Consider the following 12,476-nt stretch of genomic DNA (forward strand, 5'->3'; position numbering starts at 1 on the left):
GGGACAACAGGTATCGAATCCCCATTGTACGGAGGAGGAAACTGAGGCACGGAGAAGTCCCCAGTCCCACAGCAAGCAAGTGGCGTGGATCAATCGATCGTATTTATTGAGCGCTTACGGTACGTGGTATGGTCATATGATGTTTATATTGTCTGGGTCCTCCTCTAAACTGTAAGCTCACGGTGGGTAGGGAATGTGTCTACCAATTGTGTGGAATTGGGGTCTCCCAAGTGCTTAGTACAGTGCTCTGCACACAGTAAGCACTCAATAAACACCACTGCTTGATGGATCGATTGATTGTCGAGCACTCTAAGTGCTTGGGAGAGTCCAGTATAGCAGAGGACTGTAAGCTCCTTACAGAGGAGAAGCTGTGAGAAACTTCTCTGCCCAGGCTGGCAGCTACAAACAAACCTGATTGATTTGTATAATAATAATAATAACTATGGTATTTGTTACTACGTGCCAAGCACTGTTCTAAGCGCTGGGGTAGATACAGGGTAATCAGGTTGACCCACGTGGGGCTCACGCTTTTAATCCCCATTTTCCAGATGAGGTCACTGAGGCACAGAGAAGTGAAGTGACTTGTCCAAGGTCACACAGCTGACAAGTGGCGGCGCCGGGATTAGAACCCACGTCCTCAGACGCCCAAGCCTAGGCTCTTTCCACTAAGCCACGCTGCTTCTTGCATCTTCCCCAGCGCTTAGAACAGGGCTTAATACATAGTAAGCGCTTAACAAATACCTTGAAAAATAGAGCAAAGCTCAATGATCGGGGGGGGGGGTGGGGGGGAGCAGGGGTTGGAATGGGGATTCGGTTTTTGGTGTCCCTGGGGTGGAGCCAAAGGGGGAATCCAGGATAATAATTGTGGGATGGGTTAGGCGCTTACACTGAGCGAAGCATTGGGGTGAGTCCAAGATTAATCAAATGCCGTCTCTCGCCGGGCTCACAGTCTAGGAGGGTGGGAGAATGGGTATTAAATCCCCCGTTTGACAGATAATAATAATAATGGCATTTATTAAGCGCTTACTATGTGCAAAGCACTGTTCTAAGCGCTGGGGGGATACAAGGTGATGAGGTTGTCCCACGTGGGGCTCACAGTCTTCATCCCCATTTTACAGATGAGGTAACTGAGGCACCGAGAAGTTAAGTGACTTGCCCCAAATCAGCCAGCTGACAAGTGGCGGAGCCGGGATTTGAACCCATGACCTCTGACTCCAAAGCCCGGGGTCTTTCCCACTGAGCCACGCTGCTTCTCGTGGACAGATGAGGAACCTGAGGCACGGATAGGTTAAGTAATCCTAGTGGTATTTGTTAAATGCTTCTTAGGTGCCAAGCACTGTGCTGAGCGCTGGGGTAGATACATGCTAATCGGATCGGGTAGAGCCCCACATGGGGCTCACAGTCTAAGGGGGAGGGAGAAAGCAGCATCAGAGAAACAGCCTGGCTCAGTGGAAAGAGCCCGGGCTTTGGAGTCAGAGGTCACGGGTTCAAATCCTGACTCCACCAATTGTCAGCTGTGTGACTTTGGGCGAGTCACTTCACTTCTCTGGGCCTCAGTTACCTCATCTGTCAAATGGGGATGAAGACTTTTGAGCCCCCTGTGGGACAGCCTGTTCACCTTGTTACCCCCCCAGCGCTTAGAACAGTGCTTTGCACATAGTAAGCGCTTAATAAATGCCGTTATTATTGTTAGAAAGAGTACTGAATCCCCATTTTACTGATGAGGAAACAAAGGCCCGGAGAGGGGTAAGTGATCATTGAGAAGCCGCGTGGCTCAGTGGCAAGAGCCTGGGTTTGGGAGTCAGAGGTCGTGGGTTCTAATCCCTGCTCCGCCACTTGTCTGCTGTGTGACCTTGGGCAAGTCACTTAACTTCTCTTTGCCTCAGTTCCCTCATCTGTAAAATGGGGACGAAGACTGTGAGCCCCCCATGGGACAACCATGATGACCTTGTATCCCCCCCAGCGCTTAGAACAGTGCTTGGCACATTGTAAGCGCTTAATAATAATACCAACATTATTATTAATCCCCCTTTTAGACTGTGAGCCCACTGTTGGGTAGGGACTGTCTCTATATGTTGCCAACTTGTACTTCCCAAGCGCTTAGTACATTGCTCTGCACACAGTAAGCGCTCAATAAATACGATTGATTGATTTTATTATTATAAGTAATAATTGCAGTGTTTGCTAAACGCTTCCTATGCGCTGAGTGTAGGTGCAAGATGATCAGATCAGATTGTAAGCTTCTCGTGGGCAGGGAATGTAATGAACTCTCCCAAGCATGTAGTACAGTGCTGCGCACACAGTAAGCGCTCAATAAATACGAGTGATTTATTGAATGATTGGCAGAAGCTTCTCGTGGGCAGGGAATGTAATGAACTCTCCCAAGCATGTAGTACAGTGCTGCGCACACAGTAAGCGCTCAATAAATACCAGTGATTTATTGAATGATTGGCAGAGGCCCCATTCCCTAAGGGGGGAGACAGAATGGGTATTTGACAGATGAGGAGACTGAGACCCAGAGGAGTGAAGTGACCGGGCCAAGGTCACACAACAGGCCAGCAGCGGAGCAGGGATGAGAATCAGAACCCAAGTGTCCTGATTCCCAGTAGTCCAGGCCCCGCCACACTGGCTCTCCGGCTTTGTCGGAGAGGCAGAACCAAACACGGAGGGCTCCGGACTGGGGCTCGCGTGCCCCGTGAGGAAAGGGGACCCCACCTCCCCCAAACCCGGGGAGAAATGGGGGGCCACGCCAGGCTCAATTGGGAAGGCTTCTCGGGAGAGAACGACGCCGTTTTTGTGATCTGCTCCCGAGAAGCCATCGAAGAAGCAAGCGTGGCCTAACGGGTAGAGCCCTGGCCTGGGGGTCAGAGGACCTGGGTCCTAATCCCAGGGTGACCCTGTGCAGGTCACTTCCCTTCTCGGGGCCTCAGTCACCTCATCCGGGAAACGTGAGCCCCATGTGGGATGTGGACTTTAGCCAACCGGTATCTACCCACAGCCGCCGTAGTACGGGACCTGGCCCATAGTAAGCACTTAAATACCGTTAATAGCAAAGATCGTCGCCCCGGATCCCTGGAGGAGAAGCGGCGTGGCCCGAGGCCGGGTGGGAGTCGGGTGATCCGGGCTCTGATGCGTCGCCTCGGGCGAATCACTTCACCGGGCCTCGGTTTCCCTCTTCTGTAAAATGGGGGTCCAGCGGGACGGGGACGGCGTTCCGATCCGGTCGTATCTTCCCCCGGCGACGTCGGGAACGTGGTAAGCGCTTAGAAATGATCATCATGGGTGTGAAAGGGCAGGGAACCTAGCCTGGCCGACCTCGGACACGGGGGCCATCCCTGGAGGGGCAGCGGGCTGGATTCCGGGCCCGCTCCGAACGCCTACGGCTCAGGAGCCCTGGCTACCTCCCCTCCAACGGGGGTGGGCGGCGTAAATCCAGCCGGGGCTGGACAGGAATGTTAAAGCCAGGGTCTTGGCGTCCCCTCGGGTCCCCCCACCCGACCCCCAGCTTGGGACCCCGGCCCTGGCAGATTCCGCACGCATGACTGGGCGGGCGGCTCGGACAGCTCCTCTTTGAACTTTCCAACAATGGCTCGGCTCCTCTCTCCAGTTCACAGACAACCCCCTCCCCTCGGCGACCCCCGAAGAGATGCGCCCCTCACCCTCAATCCCCCCCCCCCGACCCCTTCCTTTGACTTTCTTTCGTGCATCTATGTAGACACACCCCCATACACTCATCCCCCCTCCTCCGCCCTTAATAATTCACAGATACAGCCTGATTTTTTTTCAAAAACATACTTCATATTTCCTCTTTTATTATATAAATATCAGTTTAACCTTTTACTGTAAGAATATAAAATGTTTTAAGAGGATCTTTTTTTTTTTTATACAAATTCACAAACAGTACAATTAATCGGATCTGTGGGTTTGCTTGCACTCCGTGGGCGCGCTGGTGTGAAGGGAAGGGAAGGGGGCTTTAGAAACGGAACGGACCCAACAAACGCATCCTATTCGAAGTGGACAGTAATAATTAAGGAAAAAATAAACAAAAAAGAAAGAAGCCACAACCGTTCCCTCCGCCCCCACCTCCCCCGGCCCCTCCACACGATGCACACACAAAATTAGCCGTTCCTCTTGGGGAACAGACTTTTGCCGCCCCTTCCCACCCGCCCCCACCTCACCAGTTCCATTTTATTGACAGAATAAGAGATAAACACGTGAATTTGTCTCCTCCCACTCCAGCTGCCGAGGCTGAGACCCCCGCCCCCGCCCTCCGCCCCCTATTCCTCTCTCCGGGGCGACGGGGAAAAGCCACCCTGGTTGGAAGAAGGGGACAGGGGGGTGAGGGGGTGGGGGGAAAAGGGAGAGTTTGCATATATAATCAGCATTGTCAAGACACAACCTGCATCTCAAAAAGAAAATTACAAAAAAAAAAAAAACCAAAACCCCAAGCCGGCCCCGATTTTCGGTCCCCCCCCACCCGCCCCCAAATCCAAGCCCCCACCCCAACTCCCACCCCCCAAAGTGTTTGTGCTATAAATTAAGTCGAGATTCAGAAACACCGTCGGTTTCCCCGGATCCCACTGGTCACAAGGAGAGAGCAAGGAGAGGAAAATTAAAAGCCAGAATGAGGAAGCGACACATTTTGGGGAGGGGGGGGAGGGAGGGGCGGGAGGAGGGGGAGGGGTCCCGAGCCAACACAAACACAAGGCTGCCAAAATCCCTCGGGGGCTTCCCTTTCCAGTCTAGGCACAAAAATATTTCAGTTTCAAAATATCTTTCTTGCGATTATTCCAGGGCTTCGGCGGGGCGGGGGGGGGGGGGAGTAAATTAAAACGAGGTAGCCAGACGTATATATTTTATATATATATAATATATAGAATATATTCAGCAGAAAAAAAAAACCGATAAAAACTCCACAAGAACGGCGATCTTTTTCTTTTTTTGAATTGCTTCAAATCGGAATAAGGAAGAGAGCGGGGAGACCAGGCGGCTGTCAGAGAGGAGGAGGGAGGGTGGGCGAGGCTGGGGGGGGGGGGGGGGATGGCGTTGGCAGATCTTTCCGCGTGAGAGGCGGGTCACAGTATTCGCCCGAAAGCATCTCCGGAGGGCGGAAGGGGGAGCGGGTGCCTTCTCTCTCTCCTCTCGCCCTCTCCTCGAGGGTGGCGGGGAGGCCGGGCGGACGGGGTTCACACCTTGGGCCGGCCTTCACACCTTCGGCCCTCGCCACGTGCGCGCGTGCGCCCGCGTGGGCAGGCGTCGCCGGCCCGGAGGAAGGGCGCGACTGGGAGGGGCCGGCGGGTGGGTCGGAAGGCGGTCCCCGGGGGAGGAGGGGGGCGCCGGGGGAGGCGCGGCCCGGGCCCCCGTCCCCGGGGTCCCCCCCTCACCTGACCTTCTCGCTCTCGGTCATCTGCCAGAGTCCCAGGTTGAGCACCTTGAGGCAGGGGAGCTGGGTGATGCGCTCCAGGCCTCGCTTGGTGATGCGGGTGCAGCCGTAGAGGTCGATGCCCGTGAGCTGGGCGAGGTGGTCGGCGATGAGCTCCAGGCCCCGGTCGGTGACGCGGGCGCACTGGCCGATGTTGAGGGTGCGCAGCCGGTGCATCTGCCGCACCATGCGGTTGAGGCCGTCGTCGCTGATGCGGCAGGAGCAGAGCGAGAGGGACTCGAGCCCGTCGAGGCCCTGGGCGACGTAGGCCAGGCTCTGGTCGCCCACCTTGTCGCAGAAGGAGAGGTCCAGGCCGGAGAGGCGCAGGCCGCCGGTGGCCAGGTGCATGACGCCCGCGTCGCTGACGTTGTCGCAGGAGCGCAGGTTGAGGCCGCGCAGGCTGCCCATGCGGGCCAGGTGGAGCAGGCCCGCGTCGGAGATGCCCCCGCAGAAGCTGAGGTTGAGCTGGCGCAGGCCGGCCAGGCCGCGGGCGATGTGCTTGAGGGACAGGTCGGTGAGCTTCTGGCAGTCCTGCAGGGTGAGCCGCTCGAGGCCCAGGCAGCCCTCGGCGGCGCTGCGGGTCATGCCGGCCAGGTGCCCGATGCCCACGTCGGACAGGTGGCGGCAGCTGCGCAGGTTGAGGCTCTTGAGGCCCCGCAGGCCCCAGGCGATGAGCAGCAGGCCCGTGTTGGTGACGTTGCTGCAGCCGCCCAGCTCCAGCACCTGCAGCCCCTTGAGGTACTGGGCGATGCGGCCCAGGCTGCTGTCGGTGATCTGCTTGCACAGGCTCAGGTCCAGGGCCCGCAGCGAGCCCAGCTCCTGCACGAAGGCGTGGCCCAGCCCGTTGTCCGTCAGGTTGTAGCAGCCGCTCAGGTTGAGGCTCTCCAGCTCCGCCGCCATGCCCTGCACCACGTAGCTCAGGCTGCGGCGCAGGCTGAGGATCTGCACCCGCCGGATGCCCCGGGCCTGCAGGCTGGGGAACAGCGACGGGTTGGCCCGCCGCAGGTGCAGCTTGGCCTCCACGCCGCGCCACACCGAGCGGTGGTAGGCCGCGTCCCGCCACGCCGAGCACACCTGCGCCGCCCGGCCCTTGTCCCGCACCTCCAGGTAGCCGAAGATCATGGCCAGCAGCTCGGGGAACAGGCACGAGATGTGCGTCTCCATCTTGTCGTCGTCGTCGTCGCCGTCGCCGCCGCCGCCGCCGCCGCCGCCCCCTCCCCGGGGGGGGAGGGGGGGGGGAGGGAGGACCGGGACCGGCACCGGGGGCGACCGCGGCGGCGGCGGCGGCGGCGGCGGCGGGGAGGGAGGGGGGGCCGCCCCCCCCGCGCATGCGCCGCGCCAGCGCGCCTGCGCGGCGCCGCCTTTGTCCTCCACCCTCCCACCCCCCCCCCCACCCCCCGCGCGCACGCGCCACCGCGGCCGTTAGCCCGCCCCCCCCCGGCCGCCCGCGGTGGTACGAGCCGCGCACGCGCCGCCGCGGCCGTTAGTCAGCCCGCCCCCCCCGCCCGCCCGCGGTGGTACGACCCCGTTGCCGTGGAGACGGAGCCCAGCCCCCTCCGCCGTCCCGTCCGCTCGCCTTCGCTGAGCAGGATCACGACGGCGTTTGTTCATTCATTCATTCATTCACTCATTCATTCACTCAATCGTATTGATTGAGCGCTCACTGCGGGCAGAGCGCCGGACTGAGCGCTTGGGAAGTCCAAGTTGGCCACATAGAGAGACGGTCCCTACCCAACAGTGGGCTCACAGTCTAAAATCAATCAATCATCAATCGTATTTATTGAGCGCTTACTGTGGGCAGTGCACTGGACTGGGCGCTTGGGAAGTCCAAGTTGGCAACATAGATGGTCCCTATCAATCAATCGTATTGATTGAGCGCTTACTATGTGCAGAGCACTGGACTAAGCGCTTGGGAAGGACAAATTGGCAACGTATAGAGACGGTCCCTATCAATCGTATTGATTGAGCGCTTACTATGTGCAGTGCACTGGACTAAGCGCTTGGGAAGTCCAAGTTGGCAACGTATAGAGACGGTCCCCACCCAACAGTGGGCTCAATCAATCAATCAATTGTATTGATTGAGCGCTTACTGCGGGCGGAGCGCCGGACTGAGCGCTTGGGAAGTCCAAGTTGGCCACATAGAGGGACGGTCCCTACCCAACAGTGGGCTCACAGTCTAAAAAAATCATAATAACACACGGCGTTTGTTAATCAATCAATCAATCAAGAGGCAGTCCCTACCCAACAGTGGGCTCAATCAATCAATCAATCGTATTGATTGAGCGCTTACTGTGTGCAGAGCACCGGACTGAGCGCTTGGGAAGCCCAAGTTGGCAACATAGAGAGACGGTCCCTATCAATCAATCAATCAATCGTATTGATTGAGCGCTTACTGTGGGCAGAGCACCGGACTAAGCACTTGGGAAGTACAAGTTGGCAACGTATAGAGACAGTCCCTACCCAACAGTGGGCTCACAGTCTAAAATCAATCAATCAGTCAATCGTATTGATTGAGCGCTTACTGTGTGCAGAGCACTGGACTAAGCGCTTGGGAAGTCCAAGTTGGCAACATATAGAGACGGTCCCTACCCAACAGTGGGCTCAATCAATCAATCAATCATATTGATTGAGCACTTACTATGTGCTGAGCACTTACTATGTGCAGAGCACTGGACTAAGCGCTTGGGAAGTCCAAGTTGGCAACATAGAGAGACGGTCCCTACCCAACAGTGGGCTCACAGTCTAGAAGGGGGAGACGGACAACAAAACAAAACAGATTAACAAAATAAAATAAATAGAATAGATATGTACAAGTTAAATAAATAGAGTGATAAATACACGTACAAACATATGTCCATATATACAGGTGCTGTGGGGAAGGGAAGGAGGTAAGGAGAGGGGGACGAGGGGGAGGAGGAGGCCTTAACTCCTGAGGCGCCGGCCCCGGGGAAAAGCCTCCTCTCACCGCCCCCCCCTCTTCATTCATTCATTCCATCCTATTTATTCATTCACTCCATCCTATTTATTCATTCAGTCGTCTCCATCCCGGCCCTGCCACTTGTCTGCTGGGTGACCTTGGGCAAGTCACTTCATCCTTAACTCCTGAGGCGCCGGCCCCCTTTGCCTCTGACAGGGTAAAAGCCTCCTCCCACCACCCCCCTTTCCTTCATTCATGCATTCCATCCTATTTATTCATTCACTCCATCCTATATTTATTCATTCAGTCGTCTCCATCCCGGCCCCGCCACTTGTCTGCTGGGTGGCCTTGGGCAAGTCACTTCACTTCTCTGGGCCTCAGTTCCCTCATCTAGAAAATGGGGATGAAGACTGGGAGCCCCCAGTGGGACAACCTCATCACCTTGTAATAATAATAATAATGGTATTTGTTAAGCGCTTGCTATGTGCAAAGCACTGTTCTAAGCGCTGGGGAGGATACAAGATGATCAGGTTGTCCCACGTGGGGCTCCCAGTCTTCATCCCCATTCTACAGATGAGGTAACTGAGGCACAGAGAAGTTAAGGGGCTTGCCCAAGGTCACACCGCTGACAAGTGGCGGAGCCGGGATTCGAACCCATGACCTCTGACTCCCAAGCCCGTGCTCTTTCCACTGAGCAATGCTTGTATCCCCCCAAACGCTTAGAACAGTGCTTGGCATGTAGTATGCGATTAGTAAATGCCATCACTATTATTATTAGTGAGCCCTTACTGTGTGCTCAGCGCTGTACTAAGTGTATTATTTATTCAAATCAGTCATATTTATTGAGCCCTTAATGTGTGCACAGCGCTGTACTAAGCGTATTTATTCAATTCAGTCGTATTCATTCATTCAATTGTATTTATTGAGCGCTTACTGTGTGCAGAGCACTGTACTAAGCACTTGGGAAGTACAAGTTAGCAACATATAGAGACGGTCCCTACCCAACAGCGGGCTCACAGTCTAGAAGGGGGAGACAGACAACAAAACAAAACATATTAACAAAGTTAATTAAATAGAATAAATATGTACAAGTAAAATAAATAGAGTAATAAATATGCAAACGTATACATATATACATATATACAGGTGCTGGGGGGGGGAAGGAGGTAAGACACGGGGAGTGGGAGGAGGAGGCTCAGTCTGGGAAGGCCTTACTGTATGCACAGCGCTGTACTAAGCGTATTTATTCAATTCAATTGTATTTATTGAGCACTTACTGTGTGCACTGCGCTGTAGTAATAATAATAATGATGATGGTATTTGTTAAGCGTTAACTATGTACCACGCATTGTTCTAAGCACAGGGGGGATACAAGGTGATCAGGTTGTCCCACGTGGGGCTCACAGTCTTCACCCCCTTTTTCCCGATGAAGTAACTTGGGCACAGAAAAGTTAAGTGACTTACCCAAGGTCACATAGCAGACATGTGGTGGAGCCAAGATTAGAACCCACGACCTCTGACTCCCAAGCCCGGGCTGTTTCCACTGAGCCAGGCTGCTTCCATTGAGCCCTTACTGTGTGCGCAGCGCTGTACTAAGCGTATTTATTCAATTCAATTAAATTGTTATATTTATTGAGCACTTACTGTGTGCACTGCACTGTAATAATAATAATGATGATGGCATTTGCTAGGCACTTACTATGTACTACGCACTGTTCTAAGCGCTGGGGTAGATACAAGGTCATCGGGTTGTCTCACGTCGGGCTCCCAGTCTTCATCCCCATTTGACAGATGAGGTCACTGAGGCCCAGAGAAGTGAAGTGACTGGCCCCAAGTCACACAGCTGACAAGCGGCGGAGCCGGGATTAGAACCCATGACATCTGACTCCCGAGCCCGGACTCTTTCCGCTGAACCACGCTGCTTTTCTAGGTTGTACTGAGCGAATTTATTCAATTCAATTCAATCATATTTATTGAGCGCTTACTGTGTGCAGAGCACTGGACTAAGCGCTTGGGAAGTACAAGTCGGCCACATACAGAGACGGTCCCTACCCAACAGTGGACTCACAGTCTAGAAGGGGGAGACAGACAACAAAACAAAACAAGTAGACAGTTGTCAATACCATCAGAAAAAATAGAATTAGAGCTCTATGCGCATCATTAATAAAATAAATATAGTAAATACAAGTAAAATAAATAAATATGTACAAATATATACAAGTGCTGTGGGGAGGGCTAGGGGGTAAGGCAGAGGGAGGGAGGCGGAGAGGAAAAAGGGGGCTCACTCTGGGAAGGCCTCTTGGAGGAGGTGAGCTCTCAAAAATATGGAACGCTTCACAGTAATGATGGTACTTGTTAAGCGCTTACTGTGTCTCAGGCACTGTACTAAGCGCTGGGGTGGAGACAAGCAAAACGGATTGGACCCAGATGAAAAAACAGAGGCCTAGTAAAGTTTAAGAGAGTAACCTACCCTGATTTTTATTTTTATTTTTTTTTTGTATTTATTAAAGCACTTACTGTACGCCAGGGGCTGTATTAAGCCCTGGGGCTAATACAAGGTAATTGGGTCAGACAGAATCCATATCCCACCTAGGGCTCACAGCCTTAATCCCCAGTTCACAGATGAGGTAACTGAGGCACAGGGAAGTGAAGTGACTCACCCCAGACTACACAACCTATAAGTGTAGAGTCAGGATTAGAACTCAGAGCCGGCTAACTCCCAGGCCTGTGCTCTTTCCACTAGACTGTCACCTTACCTTCTAGACTGGGTGGGGAATGTGTCTATTTATTGTTGTATTGTACCCAGCCAAGCTCTTAGTACAGTGCTCTGCACACAGTAATAATAATAATAATAATGGCATTTATTAAGCGCTTACTATGTGCAAAGCACAGTTCTTACTGCTGGGGAGGTTACAAGGTGATCAGGTTGTCCCACGGGGGGCTCACAGTCTTTATCCCCATTTTACAGATGAGGTAACTGAGGCCCAGAAAATCAATCAATCAATCAGTCGTATTTATTGAGCACTTACTGTGTGCAGAGCACTGTACTAAGCGCTTGGGAAGTACAAGTTGGCAACATATAGAGACAGTCCCTACCCAACAGTGGGCTCACAGTCTAAAAGGGGGAGACAGAGAACAAAACCAAACATACTAACAAAATAAAATAAATAGAATAGATATGTACAGGTAAAATAAATAAATAAGTAAATAGAGTAATAAATATGTAAGTGAAGTGACTTGCCCAAAGTCACACAGCTGACAATTGGCGGAGCCGGGATTAAACCCATGACCTCTGACTCCCAAGCCCGGGCTATTTCCACTGAGCCACGCTGCTTCACATCCCTGATCGATTTTTTTTATGGCATTTATTTATATGTTGCCAACTTGTACTTCCCAAGCGCTTAGTACAGTGCTCTGCACACAGTAAGCGCTCAATAAATACGATTGAAGGAATGAATGACTTTATTAAGCGCAAAGTGTCAAGCCAGGTACTCAGCACTGGGGCAGATGCAAGTTAATCGGGTCGTCCTAATCGTATTTTGAACTTCTTTGCTGATCCGGACGGTCACGGGGCTGCCTAGGTAGCGGAATTCTTGGATGGCATTCCGCTTTCCTTTGGAGGGGACCCCCTTCCCCCTGGGTGTAGGGTCTCCTCAGGCCAGGCTGATGCTTAACCTTGATCTTTTTCTGAGTCTCTGCAAAGAGGTTCATTATCATTCTATCCTTCGCTAGTCTCCCTTTTGTGTCGGCTACCAAGGCCTTGCATCTGCATAAAGCATGCTGATTGAATGACCCCTCAAAGACTTTTGATGATGCTAATAGTGCTTTGAGTTGGAAAAATTTCCCAAGGACTCCTCTCCTCTTCCATAACCTGCACTTACGTCCAGATCTCTCTGCTCCGGTGCTTCCCAACTGTAATTTATTTTAGTGTCAGAGCCGTGACTTATTTATCATATCCAGAATTTATTTATCGAGTCTGCAATGTATGTATCATATCTGTAATTGATTTATTACCACCATAGTTTATTTATATTAATATCCGTCTCCCCCTCTAGACTGGAAATGCATTGTGGCACCCCCATAGTTTATTTATATTAATGTCCGTCTCCCCCTCTAGACTGTAAACGCATTGTGGGC

General features: G+C 53.0%; 1 protein-coding gene across 1 annotated transcript; it reads right to left on the minus strand.

Moving 5' to 3' along the window:
• Positions 1 to 4,866: 4,866 nt before the first annotated feature.
• On the minus strand, positions 4,867 to 6,611 carry FBXL14 (F-box and leucine rich repeat protein 14). Its single transcript, XM_038767910.1, has one exon. The coding sequence runs from the start codon at positions 6,584 to 6,586 to the stop codon at positions 5,381 to 5,383; it is 1,206 nt and encodes a 401-aa protein (XP_038623838.1). The 5' UTR covers positions 6,587 to 6,611; the 3' UTR covers positions 4,867 to 5,380.
• Between the last annotated feature and the right edge of the window lie 5,865 nt (positions 6,612 to 12,476).

This window comes from Tachyglossus aculeatus, chromosome 27 (assembly GCF_015852505.1).
Source record: "Tachyglossus aculeatus isolate mTacAcu1 chromosome 27, mTacAcu1.pri, whole genome shotgun sequence".
NCBI classification, from domain to species: Eukaryota; Metazoa; Chordata; class Mammalia; order Monotremata; family Tachyglossidae; genus Tachyglossus; species Tachyglossus aculeatus.